Here is a 24,927-nt window from a genome sequence, read left to right as displayed (position 1 = left end):
CATGCGGCTCTTACATAGAGGGTATTAGTCGTAGGATTATAATAACTGCCCACAACAAATGTCTCGAAACTAAAATACGTCTAAGCTAAAATATTTAAACTTATTACCGTGGAATTAAATATCCGATGTCTGTATAAAAAATAGCTATTTATTACAGAATAGCAATGGGTTTTCATTTACAAATTACTTGTATAAAAACATGTCATGCTTCTCGGTGTCTGAAAAAGGCACAAGAGGTATTAACTACGACAGAAAGCTACCTAAGTACCTAAGTAAAATTATCCAACGTTAAGCACGACCAGTGAAATGTAATTTTGTTTAATATTAAAAGGCTTCCGTAATGCGATCACATATAGAGCGTCGGCGGCTCAGGGGTCAAGCCAATAATACCAATGCACATATCTGAGAAGATTTCAAAGATATCTGTGAAGTCAACCAACCCGCACTTGGCCTGTATGGTTGACTATGGCCTAGTCAGCCCTAACTTAGTGTAGGCTCCGAGCCCCTCGGTGGGGACGTATAGTGAGCTGATGATTATGATGAATGCGATCGCGAAAAGAGTACGCGATCACTCAGTGTGGATCACTTAAATATTATGCGTATCGGCTCAATGTCGCATGGTCTACAACAATAGTTTAAAACCAAGCATCAAATTTTCTGACGTTCAAAGTTCATTGTACAAATATATCAAGACGTACATTTTAAATATACAATTTAATTATCGTTAACTATATATTGTAGTAGGTACTTGTATATGTAGGTTGAGTAGTAAGGGTGCGCGATGCGGGCGACTCACACCGTTAGCAAAGCGCACGCGCACGCGTACCGTGTGAATCCACTCTGAGATCTACGAATATTGATTCCCTATTAAACACGTATACGTAACGTATTTCATACAATATACAAAGCAAAAGACATATATAAGTTATCGGATTTTGTCATTAAAAAACAAAGAGATTCAAATATATTATGTATAGTTATATTAATGTCTAAGTTGCAAGATAAAATTTTGACCTAATACTAAACATCCTATAATTGCTGTACAGTCAGCTGCATAAATATTTACACATTTACTAGCTGTCGCCCGCGACTCCGTCCGCGCAGGATTAAAAATGGATGTTGGACGAATCTCAGACCTACTCAATATGCTCACAAAATTTCATGAGAATCGGTAAAGCCGTTTCGGAGGAGTATGGGAACGAAAATTGTGACACGAGAATTTTATATATAAGATAAAAGATTTAAAACTTGTATAGGTCTTCTGTTTCAAATTATGTTTGCACATATCCGTCAATAACATTTATTCATGATTGCGTACAAGCGAATACATCTTACTTCTTACTAACATTAAAAATGAAAAAGCTTAAATGGATGAATGAATCGATGTTTGTTAAAAGATATGTCCGTAACGGATCTACGGATCTTGACGAATTTTGATATAGAACATAGTCTGGAAGAACATATAGGCACTTATTAAGTATTAAATAAATAAATATGATACTAAAACTTTAATCTGAAGTCGTAAAACGATTTCACGACATCGGTATCGTAACTGGTACAAATTGCCGGTTCTAGAAATAGGGATATTTCTAGGACCGGCAATTATAAGTAAATCGTAAAAAAAATTTCGAAATCGCTCAATGTATTTGTGTTATACCTACATAATCCTTGCCTTATCTCCGGTAATATAATCCGTTTGCGGTAAGATTAAAATGTCTTACATCGGCAACTGAAAGGATCTATACATTGACAAGTAAATATGATATTTATTTGTGCATTTAATTTAAGTATACGCGGCTAACTACTCGACCTTTAAAAAAATTAGCCCAAAAAAAAATTGGCTTCGAAAATATTCGAAATATCACATAAAGTCGCAATACATTTCAATACGAATTAAGAGATGATAACTTCGTATATCACTGAAAAAATACCTGTCCCACCTTCCTGAAAATAAAAAAATGCTCTTAAACAACTCCTATTGGTCGGTTTGTACGAACTTCTGATTGGTTAGGAGGCGGCGTCGAGTGTAAGAGCCGGGCTCATTGGCTCGTGGGGACAAACCACCGCGCGCGAGTGGGGCGAAACATCCCCATGTTTATTTTTGTTGTTAAAGTCAGTGAGCTATAAGCTTTCGACGTGGGTAGATGTGTTTGTAAAAGGACGACGCGGATTTTTTTAACTACGTATAATAAAGTGGTTGTGATATTAAAATTGGTGTTACAAAAGACATTGTGTTTGTGTTGCCTGTACCACTGTATCGGAGATGGTGATCCTGTAAGTAATAGACTCTTTGTCATTTCTAGAAAGCTTCAAAAGAAAAATTATTTTTGATTTTTGCAATAAATGTATTGGCATTTCAATCAATCGATTTACAGATACACATTTTGTCTATCCGGCAATCTATTAACAAAATATTAAACATAAATTCAACTATTTTGTCTATAATTAAAAAAATATATTCACCAAATCCAATTCGTAGCAAAAAATATATGTATACTGAGATTTTCGTTTAGATTTCCCCTAATTTATTTAGGACTAGCTATTGCTCGTAACTTCGTCAGCGTGAAATTTAAAAAAGAAAATAGCCTATGGTACTCCCGCATACCTTATCTAATCTGTTATTAAATGCCGCGAACACGGAGCAAATGCGGATTTCAGACAGACAGAAAGACAAATTGGTTTATGTTATAAGTAAAGCATATGTGCACGAAATATGATTTTTTATAATACATAGAGACACTCCATTAGTTTAACTGTAAGATGGAACGTAAAAAAAATAGTAAATAATTGTTTAACATAATTGATTTAATTTTAATTGAGTCACTCCCTCAGAAGTGTAAATCCTCCTGAATTGTAATCAAAGCAAGAAGCTTGACCCCAAACACTATGAAGTAGTAAAGAGTAAATTACATCTTAATCTCCAAAAGCGGTCAGCCGTTTAGTTTACAATCGCTTACTACAATCTTTCGTACCTAATCTAACCTAAAAATCCCTCAATAACATTACCCATCTCTCAATCGTATCGAAATAATACCAACAAGTAAAAAATGTAAAACTTAAAAGAACTAAAATATGGATATAATAAAGTAATCGTATAAAACTTATAACCTAATTGTCGAATACGGTTCCAAGTTACCCACAGATCAAATAGTAGAAGGTCAAAAGGAACCAACTGGTCCACAAGTGACTAACTAAATAACACAACGCGTACGTCATTGTGGTTTAATTCCGTGTCAAATATGTTAAAGTGGGCAAACAGAGGAGGGTTGTGGAAGGTGATGGAGGGACGTCAATTGAAGCTAATTGAGACTCGTTGGCCGTCGCTCCCGCCCCGCGCCTTCCACCACCGAACTGTGCCCTTCACACGTATTTAAGCAAATAAAATTATTATGATATAAAATACTCAGCAGATTCTGGTGTGAAGGTTATTCATATAACTTATATCAGTTTCTAATTGTATCAAAACGTTAAATTTTAAAACATTTTCCGAAAACCTTGCCTTTAATAATTATAATCCGATAATCTTTTTTATTGTTGGATTATTTTCAAACACGTTATTACTACGACGGGGCTAAACAGCGTTAAATCTTCTAAGTGTTTTTTGGCACAATTAGAAGTCAATAACACGATCAACAAGATTTGTAGTTTAAGGGACTGTCATAAATCATTGAATTTGTGACTGAAACGGTATCAGTAATGGTTTAAGTCAAGAAATATTTAGATTCACGCCTAATAAAGTTCTAAAATGGTCATTAAATGATGCTTTGATAGAAACTACAAAAAAACTATGATTAAACTATCATTTGATTAAAGTTCAAACAGTTTCCAAGGAAATAAAAATAAAAATTTTCTTCAAACACAAGATATCTTAAAATTATTTGAGTAATAGCACTAACAACGACTTGATCCGTTTAATGATCGATTTCATTAAATCCGTCATGCACACATTAAGCAGGAAAATGTATTCATAAAATTCGTTTACCTTAAAAATTATTTTGTATTTTTTCAATTTCGGCGTCGTAACTCTATATTATCTTATCGCTAAAATTCACCCCACCTCATGCGATCGCTTTTTACAAAGTTATTTAACCAATTAAAGCGCGGCCGCCCCTTCTAGAGGCAATTTTGAAGCAATTGGCTCAATCAACCCGTCGAGGGGAACACCAAAACTTTCTTTACATCCATACATTGTGTTTCATTAACCTAACAACTAAGTCTGACCAAGTGTTAGATTAATAAATAATATAATCGTTTTGAAGTGAACTGCCAATACGTTTATTATATTTTATTGTAATTGACATAATATTATAGTTCGCAAATAACAATAGTGCTTTAACACGAACCTAGTTAGTAACTAACTAGGAAGCTACTGTTTTCGCAAACCTTGGTGCAGCGCGTATTTTGCCCTAATACCTATTTTGTTATTTAAGATGCATGTTTATGTGTTGTACATTTTTACTAATAAATGCTTGTTTATCTTATCAAAACTCGCTTAACAACTTGAATTGTTTATCCAAATATCCGAATGCTAATTGGGGGTATCTGACAGCGGCCGATCGGAGATGTCAGAGGGTCAATCGGAGTGGGACATCAACGACGCGGTGGTGCCGCGGGTGAGCAGCTTCGACAGCTTTGGAGAGTGGTGCGACGGCCACGTGCGCCGCGTCTACCCTCCCGGCTGCGAGGAGGCACGTCGACACGCCTCCGGCTGGGCCATGCGCAACACCAACAACCACAATGTTCACATACTCAAAAAGAGCTGCCTCGGTGTCCTCGTATGCTCCGCTAGATGTCGACTGCCTGACGGGTCGAGGGTGCATCTCAGGCCCGCCATCTGTGATAAAGCACGGAAGAAACAACAAGGTATTTATTTATGTATGCGACTTTTTAAATAGTTTTCAAAATTCTCAAAGCTCCAAAAATAATATAAGATGAAACGGTTGAAGTAGACGTTTGCGAAAAAAATACAATACTAGCTTTAGAACGTTACTTATATTTTAGTAAAAGAAATAGATATAATAGAATAATAAAAAAAAAACAAAATGTCTAAAAAAATTATTCTATATAGACAGAAATAAAAATCTTTCAGTATAGATTTAACCGTGCTATTGTTACGAGCATAAATCTGTGCCCCAATATTATTATTAGTTCCGGTCAACGCCATTATCATTACTCATGTTTTATAATTTTTAAAGGTAAACCGTGTCCGAACCGACTATGCAACGGCGGTCGTCTCGAAGTCCAGCCGTGTCGCGGTCACTGCGGGTACCCTGTAACGCACTTCTGGCGACACACCGAGCACGCGATATTCTTCCAAGCGAAAGGCGCGCACGACCACCCCCGGCCCGAGGCCAAAGGAGCGAGCGAGGTGCGCAGGTCCATCGGCGCGGGGAGACGAGTTCGAGGACTAGCCCTGCTGCTAGCACGAGAGGCGGCTATTGCTGACAAAATGCTCACAGGGAAACAAGAGAAACAAATGTCTCAGAAGATTGTCACCAGCACACATCTACAGCCACCGCCGCTAATACCTGACAACCAACGAGGTGAGAATGACTACTTATCTTCGATATGGTTTTACTTGTCTCTATTACAATTTGTATAGATTAAGGCAAGTGTTTCGTTACGTAATTAATCAATAGTTTTTTTCATTTTCCAACAGTCCTAACATGTGCGTGCGGTCCATTTGAATGCACGTGCCGATGGAGAACGGAGGTACCGGTCGAGCCCTACGTCGCCAATACATGGCCCGCGGAACCCCAAGGCTACTCCACGTACCCCGCGCCCGCACCCCCTGCGCCTACGCTTCAGCAACAGACGTACGACACCTCCCTTCCCGCCGACGATATATTCCACCCGGAGGAAATCTTCCAACTAGACCAACCTATAAGGCTAGACTTTCCTATGGAAGAAACTACCCTAGAATCGCCTCCTACCTTCGCGGATCTTAACAACGACAACTCTAGACCTGAAGAAGCGTATTGGTTGGATTGGCAGAGGGCGGCAGGAGGCTCGGAATCAAGTGAGACGCCCTCGCCGGAGCTCTTCGGCAACGGCTATCAACATCCCGAGAACTTCTGCGAACAACAATCGTACCCACACCAAATGTACTACCCAGAAGAAGCGCAGTACTACCCGGCTGAAAGTTGCCGAGAGTCCCCCGTCATGGATATGCAGGAGCAACGCTTCTACAGATACGGTCAGGACTGCGCGCAGAACAACATGGACATGCAGGCCTGGCAGTACTCAGATTGTGCTTTCGCGTCACACTTCGATGTCCAACACACGCAAGGAGTAAATAATTTTGGTGGTCTATTATAATGTTACTAAAAATTCAAGCAAATCTTTTTATCAGTTTTCAAACAGCAATTCGGTGTATCCGAGTATTGTAAAATTAACTTGATTGGGGCCGGAAGGTCAGACCCAAGGTAGATAGGCTACCGCTTTTTGTTCCTGAACATCAATGTAAATATAGTTACGTAAATTGTAAATATTTTCATCATTGAATTGTACATTCCATAGGCTAAGTGTTTAGAGACTAGGTTTCAAAGAGGTTTGTCTCTATGTTGTGTTATTGACAGGTTACTAGGTCAATGAAATAAAAAACAAGATTTTTTTACAAAATCGTCTATTTATTGTATATAAAAATTACATTAAAATTGTCAATTTTACATTTTTTTTTATTTCTAACGATAAAATTGGTCACTACAAAATAGTATGTGAAGCGATCACACATTAAAAAAATTATTATGCATTATATTGCAATCGCCTAAAACATTCCAAACAAACAAACAAACAGAAAAATAATTCCACAAAATGAAATAACAAATGTTAATAGTAATTATAACAAGGCAATGGAGTTTAATTCAGAAATATATTAACTCCCATCCGAGTATCATTTTCACATTCGAAAACTAAAAAAATGGAAAAATTAATTTCCATTTCTAGTAAATTATAAAATATAATAGAACTAAACATTCTTAAATATATAACAATATGGTTTAGTTTTCACAAAAATATTTAATAAAATCATTACAACCAAAACCTTAACTAAGTCGAGGGTTCTAACCGCTCTTACAACTTGTATGGATAAAATCTTTTTATAAGCTAACTTATCACTTTGTTTTTAGTACATCTAATTACTACTATAACGGATTATTATTTCTTATGTGATATCAACAAACAATTTTCTCCTTGCGAGGACGCTTGTTTCCGAACACATTTCGAGCCGAACGACGAAAAGAGTTACATCTCTTAACGCACGTAACTCTTTTCGTCCAAAAAGGTCACATCTCTTAACAGATGTAACTCTTTACGTCGGACGTTTCGATTTAAAGACATTAATATTAAACGTTAAAAAGCTTACATTAAAAATTTCGTAGCCCGATTAGAAAACGTAATTAACAATGCTTTTATTTACGTTCGTTCAATGTTAAATCAAGTGTCGAGGAGTGCACAGCAATTATTATCACAGCAATCGGCAAACCCCAACTATCTCCCAACACGATACAACACTACGCACTTCATTTTACAGTCAACGATAAATAAGTAAAATACTTAAAGGTAACCAAAATAAACTTACAGGTTGCTGTGAATTCGCATTACCGAAACGTTTACATACAAAAAACAATTTGAAATATATGAATACTGTGATAATAAAGAAAATTAACTTAACTACGTATCTATTGGTCCGCGTCGGACGAAACACGCACAGATTTGCTTTGTCTTTTGATGCGGACGGCGCGAATGATGGAGAAAGCGCTATGTAAAATTGAATTAATGGCCAATGGGCACGTACTTCAAACACTTTTAGATAGATGACAAACACATTTAAATTTGAATCTGTGTCAATAATTATTAGCAAAATGATTTCGATTAACTAAGTTTTCATTTATATATCGCTGACTGTACAAAGATCGCTTTCCTGCGGGCGCCGTTACAATAAGGCCACAAACAAACAACATGAAGCATTGCTTAAGGTAAATACACACTAGAGCATTTTATCGAGCATCTTTATTTAATGCAACATTCTTACGTTCGGTTTGTGTAAAGGTGACACGCTAGAACATATCGTGCATACACGGAGCAACTCGTTGTTCTATTACAAGTACTCTAGTCTATACTCACCTTATCAGTTCTGCGACGCTAACACGTGCGATTACATAGACACGGTGATACTTAACACCTAAACCCTATACCTAAAGTGCCAGAGTTGCTTTAAAGAGTCTAAAACGTAGAACTGAAGCGAGATCGATCTATATAAGCGTCATTGTGTCCTGCATACAGCCTAACGCGCTCACACATTTAGTACCCACTGTCGCCCACGCGTAGTAACCGTGAGTTGTTTTAAATGATAAACTCAAAAGCTAACGCGTTCTAGTACCTACTATGACTTAGATATAAGATTAGATATCAAGCTAGTCGACTTAATGGATAGAGAAAGATTGAAAGAGTCATAATTTTTTTTTTCTCAAATATTCTAATAAAGAAATCTAGTAGCTATCTGTTAATTTTGTGCAATGTGTACTAACCAAGAGACTTACAAATCGATTTGACACGCAAATATATTAAATCATTATACTAAAAAAAAACACAACACAAAGTAGACTAAAACATTAAATTTAAAATATTAAATAAGTTTAATTTCCGTATAATAAAATATATAAAGCAATTATTTGAAGATTAAATAAAAATTTGTACTACTCAGAAAATGTTGACTTTAAAAAAATAATTCAATTGAATATAATCCTACCTAATTAGTAAAAAAAATTTAAAGTATATATTTTTTTAATTAAATTAATAAAAATAAGTTTAAAATGTCGCAGTTTTAAATATTTTAAGATTTAGATTTTAAAATGTTATAGTAGTAAATTAATTATAGGAAAATTGGAAATTTTGTTATGGCAACACCTAATTATGTTTCATTCGTATGATAAGTTTTTGTAACCTTCCCTGTGGAAGACATTTCCTTGTTGTCAGCATTCAAAAACATTACAGAAATAATTTTACGCATTTCATAAGAAAACTGCATAAGAAAATATTAACTTTATCAATAATTAAAAACTAAGTTAATATATAGGAGATTGCTTAAAATGGAGCCATCCCTAGCGAATTACAAGCCATATATAAATTAGGATAATTAATTATTATTCAACAGGCAATTGCTTCCAATATCACTTCGATGGTAATCACTACCATAGACTAAAAGTAAAAAATTTCCACATCGCTTATAAACGCGACAAAATTATGCGACTGGTCGCAATACGACACAACAAAAAAGTCATATTTCGACTTTCAACATTAACGCGGCCCGTACTGTATCGTTTACTTCAAAAAACGAGTTACCCTACTGCATAAAAATCCTTAAATCAGTGCAAAAATTTATCGGCAACAATTCTTTTCTTGAAAAATATATAGAGTCCATTGCTCCATTTTTGAAATCTGCCCTATTTATGGTCACTAAAGCATAGTCTAAGCTTTGATGACTTAAAGATAATCCCGTCACCATCCAACTGGGAATTACATCACTAGATGGCTTTGTCCTCATCACATTTCGATTAATTTCAGTCAAAAACACCGAACACTTCACTAATAAATAATTAGTGAAGTTTGACATGAAAATAGCTTCGAAGAATTTTTACATAATTATTGCTTAATGCCAAATATAACATAGTCTTATGCGTTATTTTACTAAATAACATTCACCGCATGTTAAGAAATTAGTCTGGAATTTTTTTTCCATTGTACGGCAACACAGTCTTTTAAGATTAAAACTGTTATCTGTGGTTTGCACTGACAGCTTAGTTATGGTCAGCTGTTCAGTTTCATTATTATTATTTATGTGACGTACGCAGTGTGTACTAGGTAATGTCGTTGCGAGGCGTACCAGAGGCATGGGGCAGGGCACGGGGCGGAGCTTGGGGCGGGGCGCGCTGTCAGGGCGCCGCCTCCTGCGCTAGCTCCAGCTCGGCGCCGGCGCATCGACCCACACTGCACTCCATGTCCGTACTGTTAACAGAATAAATAAGAAATTAATACATACATCTTATAAGTCATATTTTTCCCATAATTCATAATAAAGAAAATGCTAAAAATTTTACAACAATTAATAAATATTGTTCAGGCAATCGAAGATACGCAAAGCATCATTGCAAAAAGCAAATCCAAAAACTTTTATCATGATGGAAATTTATCATTATCTATATAATTTATGTTAATATATTACAAACGTGATGACTCACACAGCGCTGACAGTAGACATATGCATCCTGGCGCTGTTCCACTGGTCACTAGCCTCGATGGAGTCGAGCTGGTCCTCTGCCTCCGCTTGCGCCTCGCCCTCGGCTGCCACAGGGGACTCCAGGTTGATGAGAGTCGCGGTGGCCACCTCACCGACCCCGCCCACTTCACTTACTCCGCCCACCCGACACGCCTCGTCCGTGTTAGAACTGGTTGACTGGCTGGTATCCACTGATTTTTGGATATCTGTTAAAATTATAACTTATAAATTACTTTAAACTTAACAACATGCAATTTAAGGAAACTGATTAATATCAGAATATAAGACAATGTATTTAAAACAAATTGAAACATCCCTATAGTATTTTTTTTCTTTTTTTTGTTGTATTGTCGATGCAAACACTTAACTGTATTTGGAGTAACTTTAGGTTTGGATGTGATCCATCCATCCATCCACAATGAGTATTGTAACTACTTAATACAGCATAATGTTAAATCAAACATCTAAACTATTTTCAGTACTAGCAAAAAAAGTGCGTAAAAAATCTACAATTATAAGAAAATCTATACAAACTGAGCGATGTATAGTGAAGTATGAAGTATAAAGGCGGAAGACCTGGAGCATGCATGTAGGTCAACCACTTCTTGAGCGGTCTGTTCTCAGCGAGCATGGACAGAACGCCGCCCTTCATTGCATCTGCAATGGAACGCAGCCTCGCGTTAAACAACCACCCACTCAGCGGGTACACAATAAAACTCACAATTGTAACGAAAATATTCAAAACTAGTACTTTAAGAACCATGTACCATAAAATAGACTGTATATCCATTTAGTATCAGATCACCTTTACTTAGGTCTTTACAATGCCCTTTTTTAGGTTTGCATCACATTTTTGCATGCATGCAACATACCGTGTTAGGCTTAGAGTGTACGTTGCCAAAACGCATATGTCTAATGTGTACCCGCCTTTAACGTGCATACTATGTTATACACAACAATTTAAGCTTTAAGTGAAATATCCCTTTGAAATTAATAATAGTAAACACCTTTTGATCCTTATTTAAAATGAAACAAAATCAAAGCATACAGTTAACAAATTTTAAAGCGCACACAGTAGCTGCTACATATCAATTATCGCAAGCAACACATGTATCAAGCAGAAGCCTTTCATACATTTAATCCACAAATGTATGACAAAGTAATCATACAAAGTTATTAATTTTATTCACCGAAAATTGGCAAAATTTAACTAAGTCATAGATTAACTTGGTGCAGTAATAATACAAAACATTATATATAGTTTCTCTATTATTAAACTATCTGAAAAACCTAAATGAAACCTATAAAAGTCAAATTTATAATAAGTAAAACATGAATATTTTATCTATTAAAGTAACAATATAAACAAAAGCTATATATAACAAGTACAGTAAATTACATGCTATTTAGATATGATAGCTCGAGCAGTATGTATGTGTATGTATGTACGTGTGTCGTACCCTGCTTGTGTCGCAGGTCGCAGCAGGGCGGCAGCGGCAGGTGCGGGCGCAGGGGACGCACGCGCACGCGGTAGAACCGCGACCCGCGCGGCATCTGGTACCGGTTGCCGTTCTAAACAACATATTTATAATCAGCTTGATTAAATTACGGTAGGGCGCGGTTTGGAGACCGCCCTGGGCGCTAGACTAAAAAGGGCGTCACACATCTACGAATGTCTATCTCTGTGAGACTGTATTGTCATATAATCCTGTTACACCCCTAGAAAGGCATGGTAAAAAAGGGGGTGCAGTAGAAATATAAGTAAGTAAGTTAAGTCCGAGTTGGCTCCCTCGTTTGCCACCTCATATGCCTCATGCCCCATAAAAAAGGAATCTTATATAAACAACAGTCACAATACCTTCTTGGCGTAGCAGAACTCCTTGGAGTCGACGGTGGCGACAGTGTAAAGACGGCGCTCGCTCTCGTTCTTTACGTGGATGCTGAGGTCTAATGCCGGCAGACAGTCGCTGTGCACGAAGTACATCATAGACGCCTCCTGTATTACAAGTATTTCTTACTATTCATACATACAGCTGAAATAGTTCTAATTTCTAGAGTCAGTGCGTGCATGTAACAGTGACCTGCATGACTGTGTAGTTGAGGTGTGCAGGGTCCCAGAGCAGCAGCACGGTATGTCCGGGCAGGCAGGAGGAGAGGCTGAGCGCGCCCGCCGCCAGCCCGCACGGCGTGTGGCAGCGTGCGCGACCGCGCCGCACACACGACTCCTCGCGTTTCGGGGACGATCTACTAAACACATCACGGAACAAATTTTTTAAAAGAAATGAACACTACATTATAAACGTCTATTTCAGTCTGAAATCTTACCTTCCTTCACTGTCATCTTCTCTACTTTTGTCTCCTTCGTCATTCTTCTTTTCCAGTTCTTTCTTTAGCTCCACAATTTGAGTATGTAGTGCCGCTTTTTCGTTTTCGAGAGTTGCAAGCTGCAATTATCATTCGAAATATTACAGATTCTAATAAACTATTTACTCAAGTAATTAACGCAATATTAGTAAATGTTCTTACATATTTACCAGGATTACAAATACGTTAAAAAATAGGTAAAAGTACCTATAAGTGTGCGTGTGAGTAAAATATGCATGCGTGCATGTTCGTTGTGTGCATGTATGACCGTACGTGCGCGTGCGTGCTTACGTATGTGTCCATACGTGCGTGTGCGTTCTGTACGTACGTCTCCATACGTGCGTGCTCACCTGTGTCTTAAGCATGGTGTCTGCTGTATCTGTGTCGGGGTCGGTGAGCTGTCGGATGGTGTCGCGGTGCTTGCCGCACTCCCGCAGCAGTGCCGCCTCGCGCTCGCGCCCCGCCTCCAACTGACGATCCTTCTCGGTCAGCAAGCGTCGAGTTACCTCGTTCACAGTCACCTAAATTAATATGTTATTTTATGACAAGACTAGCTGTCGCTCGCATCTCGGTCCGCGCGGAATTAAAAAAAAACTTAATTAGTCGTCTGTGTGTTCTTCCAGACTATGTTCTATGTCTATGCCAAATTTTACCGCTATCCATTCACCGTTCTGGAGATACCTTCAAACAAACATCCATCCATCCAAACATTCGCATTTATAACATTAGTAAGATATAATGTAAGGTTTAATACTATTTAGTTCATAAAATTCGTTTGTCTGATCTTATATAATACCTGCTTATCAGCTTCGAATTTCGCTTTAAGCAGCGCGACTTCTGCACTAATCTTCTGTTCACACTCCGCTTTACATTTCTCCACTGCGACTCTGACTGCTTCTTCCTTCTCCACCTCCGCGTTCTCCTTCGTCTGCATCACGATTGCGTTGTGACTGTTGATCTCTATGACATCAGCACGTTCTATCTTCTCTAAACTAGATTCTGACGGCGATCTGTCCATATTTGTAAGTGCTACAAACCTAAATCTATAAAAATGAACGAAGTAATCATTCAAAACTGTTCATACAAAGAAATTTAATATAGTACTATCTGTCGCCAGCGACTCCGTCCGCGCTGAGTGAAAAAAAAACTTAATTAGCAGCCTATGTGTTCTTCCAGACTATGTTCAACATCTATGCCAAATTTCAGAAAGATCCATGCAGCCATTCTGGAGATAACTTCAAACAAACATCCATCCATCCATCCATCTTAACATTCGCATTTATAATTTTAGTAAGATTTAATGTCCATCTTACCTTGAACGCATAACTTCTATTTCAGCTTTGAAATCCATGTGCATCTTTTGTTTTTGTGCTTCTATGTCTTCTAAATTCTTCTCCACTGCTTTTAATTCTTCTCTAGTTTTCTCAACCAATTCCTTATAACTCTGACACTCCGTTTCCAATCTTTTTATATCAATTTCATGTTGCATTTTAATTTCTTCATGTTCTCTTTTAAGACAATTAATTATTTCATCTTTATCAGTTAGAGACGCTTTCATATCGCTCATTTCCAATTCATGATCCACCGTCAGCCTTTGTGTCTGCTCTCGGAATCTTACAGCTGCCTTGGAATTACTCTTCTCCCATTCTTTTATAACTTCCAAATATTTCCCGGACATGTATTTCTTCTGTTCGTCAATATCTATTTTTAATTTAACTAATTCTTCTTTTATATACAATATATTAACTTTACAAAGATTGCATAGTTTACTTAGAAAGTCTTGCAGCTTTTCGATGTTTATTTTATGAGTATCCATATTGTCCTTGAAAAAAGTAATGTAAAATTAAATTCTTAAGTATACTTCAATATATAAAAACATATAAGAACTACAAAGTAAAGCAAAAAAATTAATACGATAACTGATATGGGGCCGGTGATGACAGGAGCAACGAAAAGCAACTAGTAACTTCCACCCAAATGAGACCATGATGTCATTAAAATTTTTAAAAATAAAATTAATATAGCTTTGATATAGTTATTTTCATATATCTTGGAGGCTCAATTCAATGGCGCACAATACCCTAACCCCGCAACCTGTTAAGCCCAAATACACCAAACATTATATTCTGCGCAGCGACTTTCACGTAGTTAAGAGCGTCCGAGATATGTGAAAACTATTATACCAAATATTATTTGCGTTATTGTAAATATATATATAATAAAAATCTAATAATTACTATCCGAAAATTAACCACAACCAAATTATTGAATGATCTGACATATTTGGATCTAACATGAGTGGAGTATTTGATAACACATTCAAAGTGCACCTGTCGCTCGTGCCGGCCCCAATCCAGACTGGAGGGTAGCGACTCCTCTATATAAAACTCTGAGTTTTCAAACTCTTCATTTATCTGAGTACTGTCAGTTTCCATTATAACCGGTAGAGTTCGCACCTCTGTCAACGTGGATACAGCCAGAGTTTCAGGCGCGCACGTCGTCGATATATCCATCTTTTGCTTCGACAAACCGCTTTGTCGACTCAGCTTTTCGAAATCACCTGTTTCCGTCTCCGATTCAAAGTCCCTGTATAATTAAAGTTAGTTAGATAAATTCAATTTTACTACAGTATATTTATAGTTTAAAATACTTTGAACGTACTTATCTAGGTCAACTTGAATATCGATGTCTCGTTCTTCATGATCTGATGCGGTTAATCTGAAAGAAATATGTATTTTTAATAAAAATGTATAGAAATATAGTACGCATTTGTAAATTTTAGTTATTATTACTATGCTACTTAATACTATTGTACTAAAATATATTTAATCAAAATTATAAACAAACAAACCTTTGATGAAAGAACTTGACTGTCGTCTCCATATCGTACTGAGGTACATCTTTAGCTAATTCTGGGAAAGTATTGGATATATAGTCGACATCTTCGTCACTGATGTTTGGCAGTCGCGCGTCGAAGACAGGGGGCGCCTGCGTCGCGTACGCGGGCGGCAGCTCCGTCATGCCGGGGAACAGGTTCTTCAGGAAATGACCCTCGAACAGGGAGTTGAACTCCTGGCGACGGTTCACTTCCTCTTCGTGGATTTTTTGCAACTTCTCCGCGAGATCTGTCGCCCACTGAATAACAATAGACCGTGGATACAATTACAATGTCCAATTTAGCTTAGCATATTCGACAACATGACTCACTTGTTGTCTTAACAGTGGAAAAGATCATTAAAGCATTAGCTCCCGTACCAATGGCCAATTCCCCGATACAATCAACCACTCAGACGATAGGCGTCAAATGGAAGTAATCGTGCGTTTCGTCTGATTACTGAACGTTCTGGAGGCCTTATTTTAGTTTTGTTTACCTTCCCAGACATTTTTCTGAAGGAAAGGGTGGGAAAGGTAAGTAGATTTGACAGAGGATGCATAGGAAGGGAAAACATTCTCTTTCTGTGAGTCCGATCTTTCGTCGCTTAAAGGTAGGCAACGCTTCTGCACTTGCGAATTCAGGTCGCTTGCGCGTTTACCACTTTATGATATAAAAAAAAATACTGTATTATTTACCTTGAGATGTGAAGTGGAGAAGGCGCGCCTGCGTGCGACCTCATGAGCGGCACGCACGAAGACAGCGGGCGCCTGGTGCAGCTGCGCCACAATACCGAAGTACCGCGCCAGCCGGTTGAAGCACTGGAACGACAGCATCGCATGCGCGTCCTGCACTGACATCGAGTTCTCGATCATCAGCACCGCCCTGCCGCCACCAACACACATATATTACACACTTACACACCTACAACTACATTATAACCAATGTACTTTGTTAATATTTGAAGTTAGAACATAAAATTCAACGGTTATCTTTGTCTACGGGCCCTATAGTTAACTGACATACTCTGATATTAAAGCTAATTAAACACAACATTTATAATTAAATAATATAAAGACAATATAAAATATACGTGTTCATTAAATACTATAACATTCATTTAATTAGTGGTTTGTATACATATAAATATAGTCCGTGGATTTTGGGAAAATATTATCTTTCTATGTGTCACCACCTCCATCAATTAAAAGTAGGCAATGTATCTGGAATTGCAGATCTCTATAGGTAGTGGTCACTTCGCCATATTGGCGAATTCAAGTGGCCGCTTGCTTTTTTGCCACCTTATAATATAAAAAATATACTAACTCCAATCTAGCCTTGAGTATGTGTGACAGTTCATCCTTGGAGTTGGCGATGCGGCGGCGGATGTCGAGCAGCACCTGGTGTCCGCTGAGCAGCTTCTCCAGCTGGCAGCAGTGAGATTGCACCAGCGTTGGAAGCACAGACGGGTCGCAGGCCGTGTTTAAACGATCACGGTACTGAAAACATTAAAATAAAATATAAACTCCTGTACTGCGCGTTTCACATAAGAATCTATAATATTAATAAATTGGTGTGTATGTAATATAGAGAAAAAAATGGTGCACTTGATGTATTGGCTTTGCTGATAACGAAAAACAAATTTTTAAATTTTTTTTTGGCCGTCTGTATTTCTGTCCGTAAGGTAGCGTTTGCTGAGAGTTATCTCCGGAACGAAGGGACCGATTCTGACGGGACTTGACAGTGGTTCGTACATATTCTTATCGTGCGTTTCCACTGTCGACATGCTTCTATAAAAACTTTGATATACTATAGAATAGACTTAGGAATACCATTAAAAAGTTATATACCTGTATAAGAGAGGCAGCTTGGTCATGTTGATCGCGTTCAATTTTCTTCACTTCACTCAACAGCTGATCCAGTCCGTACAGACGATCCTCAATACCCTTTATTTGTTTCAAGCCATGCATGTTTGCGTACTCCAATATATGATACAGCTCCGCCTCTCTTTCCTTCAGTGGCTCTGCGTCGATCTTAACATAATAAAAAAAAAATTTTAGACTTAAATTTAATAAATGCATTTAAAAATAATGCATTATTGACTTCAATCTGTTATAAATAACTAGATTATTTTGGACTCGGAAATTAGGATTAAAAATGAATAATACTTTTGAATCTGTTTTATGGACATTAAGTATTTTTTCAGTGCGGCTTCATACACATTCTTTGTTTGAGACATGTTGTAGGATTAAAAAAATTACTTAAATATTAATCCAAGCCACTAGGACATTCATAAAATATTTGCACAGTTCAACGACATTAAAAAAGTTTTAATACACAAGTTTTGTAGCAAGTGTATTGACTGATAACAGTTTAATGTTGCTAATTTCTTAATCCTAACAATATTTATAGATTTAAGATATCAAAATATACAAAAAGAATTTTGCAACAAAAATATGATTGATAGCTGAATAAGCAAGAAACCTATATAAGAGAGTCGATGCTTGGTTCCGACGGACAACCTTAACATGCGAAAAACTCAGGTTAAAGAAAAACCTTTATGTGCGAGAAAAATAACACAGTCCTCTGAACTCTCTCTTATCCTGGTTTGACTTTATACATAAAGATTAAAGACAAATTTCTGAAAGGTACATAAATTAATTCCCGGGAAAAAAATATAATAGATTTTAAATCTAAATAAACATAACATGCAATTAAAAATAAAACATTCCGACTACAGCACACCAATATAATTTAATTTATATTATAAGATCAAGAGCTTAGCATTTAAAACTTACCAAAGCTAATCCTTTTTCGCAGTAATCTAAGATATCTTGTAAGGAGGCTTTATTCCCTTGAGCCAGTATCCAATGTAACAAGGTTGGTTGATCTTTGCCATCGTATGAATTAGCCTTAAACAAAACACCTTCATCTGACTCCTCAGTCTGTGGTATACCTTCTGAGGATTCCGCTTCTTTACTTGTTGATGGATTTTTTTGGTTAAAAACTGTGGAATAAATATTTATTAAACTTAAATGGAAGACAAAAAATTACTTCAATCACAAACATCACATCGACCTGCCCTTATCTCTATGGAGGGTCGATAATAGTAAACAAAATGTACTAATTATCTATACTATATTTATCTATGTGTCATCAAATCCATCCATACTTTCCTTGGTCTTTAATCACAAACATCCAGAGGAAAAAATCATTGAATTGTTTACTATTGTGTAAGCCTAAGTTTTGAGAAATTGTAGAGTTTGCTAATATGACTTTAAATTATTCTAAGAGTTGATATGATTTGCTAAAAAATCACACAAAATTTACAAGGAATTTTAATCATTTGTATGATGTAGGTAGATGTTGTAAGTGGTATTGAGATGAAAGATAGTGAAACTGTATTTGGAACGCTTCCAAGAATACCTAGGAACAATCATCAAGGCAGGTACAATTAAAAATGCAAATAGATCCAAGACCTTCACAAGGGCACATTATAATTATCAATAAAAGAAAAATCAAATGTAACAATAACTAATACAGTCAGTCATTAAAATGTTAAACTAAAAGATTTCTCATATTATATCTACAATAAGGGCTCCTTTGTGATCACTAAACAACTTTGAGTATGGCTTACAGAGGGATGAATTAAAAAATAAAATGAATAAATATTACCATCTTCTTCAGACAATTTAAACGCTTCAACACCAAAATCCTGGTACGCTCGATTCTCCGAACTATTGTCTAAAGGTTGATTGATTATGTAATGATGTCCCTCAAAGTCCGTCTCCTCGAATACATCGAAAGCCGAGAATCGATGCGCTTCCGCGTGTAATTGAAGCGCCGGGAGAATTGGGATCTTTTTTAAACTTTTTAATACGTCATTGAGTCTATAAAACAAAGAAGTTGGTTGAAACAACAATCACACATTGATATATTGAATTGAACAATTACAGAGTGAACAATAAAGAATAGAGTTAAGTAAAACTACACGTAATATGTATTAACATAAATTTTAGTTAAACAAAGGTAAACCAGTTTAATACTAAGGCCAGGGTTAAGCGACGGGACATTGTATATGCGTTTTAAATGATTAAATTTATTTTGAAATCAATATTTAAATTTCAAAGCCATATACATGAAAACTTATTTATATGTATAAATACATATAAATAAGTTTTCATGTATATGCTGATCGAAGTAACAATCAAATGAGAAATAATGTTAACAATTTTGTATGTAAAAATAGATATGTAATACTATTATACATATGTTTTTTTTAATATCTCTATAGGTACTCAAGTTAAAAACATGTAAATATTTACTTACGTATTTAACATTTCATGATACTCTTCCTTTTTTAGACGTTGTTTTCGAAATGATTCTTTGAAACTTTTCGACCGTTCACAAAATTCACTGTAGATATCTTCTAAGTTAGCAACAACAGCTGCCCAACCCTGTGTAAAATGGAAGTTGATTAAAAAAAATATAAATTAGCAATGGCTAATGATGATAAATTATAAATCAACACTGAATAAGTTTTCAAATATTCTCTTAGGAATACAACCCATGTTACAATTACGTAATAAATCCTTTCACATACCTGATGTTGCAAATGCTGTTCCAGAACAAGTTGGTCACAACTCCTGGACACCTCATGAGCAAGGTCACTGAACTGCTGTGCTAATGTTGCGCATGATATAACAGTGTGAACAGTTGGTGGTAACGAACAGCACATTTCAACTGAACTCCTCAAGTCAACAATAGACTTTCCTTCAAATGCACTTCGAGTCTCACTACGGAACGCTCCTGTACTCAGTTCCACAATTGGACTGAGATCACCCACCACTAAAAACATTGTTGATACAATAAAAGATAGATTTAATATGTAAATATTAAATGACAAAATTTATGCAGCATTTTACTGAACTCTACAGATTTCAATGTTTGGTTGTTATTATTATTTTAACCAATGTCTGTTTTACAACAAATATTTATTTACACAATATAACTTACATGACTGTTTCAAGCGACTATCTTTTACTGATGGTTTGCTGAACATGTATATAGGATTAGTGTCAGTGCCTGCACTGTAAGATGACACTATGTGATCTGATTGTAACACCTCTCCTCCACTCACAAGGAGGACAAGAGAATTTGCTGGAACTTTGATTTTCCTCTCTATAGCAAGTTTTAAGTTGGCCACACTGAAATAAAATATATGTGTTTTTGACATATTTATAGCTCATATACTTTGGAGTTTGATTCTACCTTAAATTAGGAGTTACACACACACACATACAAGATCAGTTTAAATTATAAATTTAAAATACAATGTCTTGTACTTACCTTTGCAAGGTGAGGTTCATATCATATGTGGTCATTTGACCAGCGTCCACATGGAACACATAAAGCATTTTGATAGTTTTATGTAAAACTAAACTAAGACAATGTTTAATATATCTTCATGGTATTGAAATACCAACTAGACAAACCTGTAACAGATAACTAAATTATTAATAATACAAGTTTTTTTTTTTTGTAATTTTGTAATGAGACCTTGTTATCTAATATATAAATATTACAAAGCCAAACAGTCCCCTTACCCTTAGTCCAAAAAAACTAATAGGTATAAAATAAATTTAGTAAATACATATCAAGTATTAAGGGCTGCGTAGTCTTAAGTGTGATAGAAATATTGCTATATAATGTTAAGTGATAAACTGCGACATTTTACCTTAAATAAATCGTGTTTACGCTTTATCACACTGACCTCAAATAACTACTGATTTATTACGAATTTCTGCTTCTTATATAAGTAATAAAATAGAACGTAGTAAATCCATATGTTTAAGAAATATATAATATAAAAAAATGTTATACGGAAAAAACATTACTCGAGTCAAAAATTTCGAGAACACAACTTTACAAAATAAACATAACTTAAATAATGTAAGATATCGATTATCTTGTTAAGTTAAAACGTTATGCAAAAATAATGTTCACATTACATTTATCTAAAATAAAATATATAATTTGTAGCTCGCGACCATCAAAATGGAACGTGTTGTTTTTTGCGTTTGAACAACAAAGATACTTACACAAACAAAAATTAGGAATCATCTGAGGATACTTTAGGACATTTCTCAATTTAAGACATTATTAAACGGTAACACATTAATTTGTAAAATGCAATTGTGTAAGAGTATAGGACAAAATAAACGCCTAGTACTCTGAACAAAAGCTTATAAAATTCTTCAGGTCAACACCACCATTGCTCTATTGACGTAAACTGACGTAAATGAACGTAAACTAAACTCAGCTGACAGACAAGTTATATTGCCAGTCTCGAGTTAAATATCCAACCAATTCAAATCGTTTACGGAAAAATTAAATTCCCTAAGCTATAATTTAGTACCTTTTTCATCTGTTGAGAAAAAAAACTTTCGTTGATTTATCAAAAGCATGTTTAGATTGTAGAAATACAACTCACCCGAGACTTTTACGTTAAGTTAATTACTTATAAATTTTTGGACGTATTTATAAAACAATTTATCAGGTACTTAAAGCTTGACCAAGCAGACTAACAATAAAAAACCCACCATGAGGGCACAACAATCCCTATTGATATTGCAACATCTTACATCTACGTCACTAAATCAAATGAGCTAATGTCATTTAATTTTTTTGTATCCTACTTAAGTTGCCTTTGTATTTTTTCTCTGCGGCTAAATATGTTTCCTTATTACTTATTAAATTATTATACTCGTAAATCATAAATTACACCGAGAATAAAATAAAATACTTTGACAACTGGACGACAATCAACAATGTCAACTTGACAGCGTCATGTTTTGGCTAATGAGGCAGCGGCAGCTGCACGGCTTAGTGCTGCCATTTTCATGTTATCGAAATTTCATAAAAAATATCACGAATATTGTCAAGTCATGTTAGTTAATTTGCTATTTTTTAAATTTTTTATAACTACTACGAGAACTCGGTTCATAATTTGGTAATCAATTCATTGGAGTTGCAACATGGAGGACTTTTGAAAGAAGTTAGGAATTTTTTGGCTCCTTTTGTTAGTATTGCCAGTTAGACTAATGTGCACAAACCAAGTGCATTGTTAAAGTTTAAAAAAAATGTTGTTATAAAAGATTTTTAGATACAACAAGGGATATAACAATATGCTTTTGTATTATTGCATGAATGTTTTCATTGGCAGTGCGAAATCGCGGCATGACCTCCACTTAACCCAAAAAAACTCTTCCTCGTTACTATCCAACAGGTGATCTGTGTCTGGACTAGAATAGTATTGTAGAACAAAAGTTGTCGTTGCCCCCTATGTAGAAAATGATAAAGAGTTTTGTGTAATCATCAAGAGTTCAAAGGTTACCAATATTTATTCTCAAATACAAATATCAACTTTTTGATATATATAGGCAAATAGAATTATAATACTTTGTTCAAATTAATTTATCACTCCTGAGCATAATACGATGAGTTTCTTGGTGATTCGTAAAACATGAGTTAGTTCGTTAATTTGTAAAACATGCGATGGTTCTCTTGTAGCCACCTGTTATTCAGCTCTAAAGCGATTCAAAAGTTCAGCTCATATAAAAATGAAACGTTGAGCTGCGGTTCAACATCTAAATGCTCTCATCTTATCGCGATATATTATAACATGTGACCCGACAAGCCGCGAGCTGCCTGATGACTCACAGTTCGCGGCTGAAAATGCAAATCATAACTCTGTGAGGGTTTAAATTAAAAAGGGGAGCTGTTGAGTGATTCCATTCACTCATCTGCTTTACATATATGAACCGTGAGCTGATCTGCAGATCTTCAATTTTAGTTGGATTACCCATGACTGTTGCCTGTACAACATGCGATGTTTCGCTTGCACAACTTTCTTGCTTGCATTCATGCTTTCTGTCGTTTCTATAGATTTTTTAAGCATTCGTTCGCTTGTGTCACATAAGATGTGAAAGTCCGCCTGTACATGATGTACAACATGAGTTCGTTCTTTTATACAACATGCGTTAGCCTCTGGGCCGGTTTAATTAGAATTGTTATTGAACTTGAAATATACGTCTATCCATGTTATAAAGTCATTACGTTAACTGATAACCGCAACGTCAGTATAGTCTCGTCCGTTATCGTATGCATAATAATTAAGACATCATTAAATATGTATTTAATTAATGTTGGTAACGCTTTAATGCTTCTAAGCATCAAAAATAAATTCGATAGATTCTGTAAACATATTTACTGTAGAATTGTACAGTAATTGTAATAATTTGTTCTAACATTTATTGTATAAACGAAATTCTTTAGTTAAAATTTCAAATCTGAATTGTATAAGAGCATGAATTTACTTAGGCAAGTGCAGGTGCAAAGTAGGCTGTCAAATGTCTAGACTTTGACCTTGGATATGATAGTCACGCTCACGTCGCGGCTTTGCAGTTGTATATTGTCATTAGACCTAATATAGATTTAAAGATCATGTTTGTTAAAATATTTGAATGACATTCCTTTACTTGTTTGGATACATTTTTACTCAAAAAATTTTCATCCTCTGGTTAGTGTTAACGGTGCTTGGATGTTTCGACTTGCCTTGATCAAACAACCCAAGACAACGATGACATAAGCTTGAGTCATACAAGCCACAATAAGCTAGAAGAGGAAACATATAATATATGTAGTACTAAGCTTTTTACTACTCGGGGACAATGACACGAATTTTAAGTACGATGACGTCACAGATTACATATTAGTAAATCGTTTTATGTAACATTAAACATTTTTTGTCTTCTTTCTCTTGGTTTATTTCTTACTGATTGTAAAATCATGATCGAATATATATACCTTTTAAAATGCTACAGGAACATATTTACACGGGATCCACGGCTAACACAATAAGTTATATCAAATGTAATGACCGCTTTGGTTTAACGAGTCCCTTGCAAGAAAAGTGAAGGCCACTGCATTGTTCCATACATTATTATCTGTAAATGACGTCATAGTGATGGAAGCAAGGGCAACTTTTTATTCAGTTTCTTGTATATTTTTAATCGTTACGCGTAAAATTTTAAGGTTAATTAATTTGCAAAACGTAGGACTAGTTCTCGTTGAATACCAATCATTTATGGACTAGCTCATATTGATAAAACAACTAAATACCCTGGTTGCATATACTTCAAAAGTTAACACCTCATAATAAATCTATACATCTAATAAAATTGGAATGTCTGTATATAATATCGAATAAATATATATATGTGTCGTATATATGATGTATTTGCACAGCTGATAACTGATAAGGAAACAAAAAAAACTAAAAGAAAAGATATTTTGATATAAATGGGGTCATAGTATTTTAAGTAGAAAACATAATATTTATTATGTTAGTATT

The 24,927-nt window shown here is 35.6% G+C and overlaps 2 protein-coding genes across 4 annotated transcripts; one reads left to right on the top strand and one right to left on the bottom strand.

Moving 5' to 3' along the window:
- Positions 1-2,154: 2,154 nt before the first annotated feature.
- Positions 2,155-6,568, top strand: LOC106127557 (transcription factor glial cells missing 2). The gene is made up of 4 exons (XM_013325661.1): positions 2,155-2,274; positions 4,550-4,863; positions 5,196-5,543; positions 5,660-6,568. Exons 1-4 carry the CDS (start codon positions 2,264-2,266, stop codon positions 6,316-6,318), a joined length of 1,332 nt encoding a protein of 443 aa, XP_013181115.1. The 5' UTR covers positions 2,155-2,263; the 3' UTR covers positions 6,319-6,568.
- Positions 6,569-8,820: 2,252 nt separating this feature from the next.
- On the bottom strand, positions 8,821-21,799 carry Atg17 (autophagy-related 17). 3 transcript variants are annotated; one of them, XM_013325880.1, is made up of 23 exons: positions 21,614-21,799; positions 20,862-21,007; positions 20,529-20,719; positions 20,116-20,360; positions 19,842-19,969; positions 19,188-19,402; positions 18,311-18,519; positions 17,363-17,545; positions 16,839-17,011; positions 16,211-16,397; positions 15,492-15,775; positions 15,302-15,358; positions 15,097-15,226; positions 13,954-14,462; positions 13,437-13,683; positions 12,991-13,161; positions 12,602-12,720; positions 12,358-12,523; positions 12,135-12,272; positions 11,737-11,848; positions 10,853-10,933; positions 10,239-10,482; positions 8,821-10,005 (listed from the first exon to the last, which is right to left on the bottom strand). In XM_013325880.1, the coding sequence occupies exons 2-23, from the start codon at positions 20,927-20,929 to the stop codon at positions 9,933-9,935; spliced, it is 3,930 nt and encodes a 1,309-aa protein (XP_013181334.1). In that variant the 5' UTR covers positions 20,930-21,007; positions 21,614-21,799; the 3' UTR covers positions 8,821-9,932. The 3 variants fall into 3 exon arrangements, with proteins under 3 accessions (XP_013181334.1, XP_013181336.1, XP_013181337.1); XM_013325882.1 differs by having other exon boundaries at positions 12,358-12,520; XM_013325883.1 differs by lacking the exon at positions 10,853-10,933.
- Between the last annotated feature and the right edge of the window lie 3,128 nt (positions 21,800-24,927).

The sequence above is a fragment of the Papilio xuthus genome, unplaced genomic scaffold (assembly GCF_000836235.2).
Source record: "Papilio xuthus unplaced genomic scaffold, Pxut_1.1 DF824655.1, whole genome shotgun sequence".
In the NCBI taxonomy this organism is placed as follows: Eukaryota; Metazoa; Arthropoda; class Insecta; order Lepidoptera; family Papilionidae; genus Papilio; species Papilio xuthus.
This window is presented reverse-complemented; position numbering and strand designations above follow the sequence as displayed.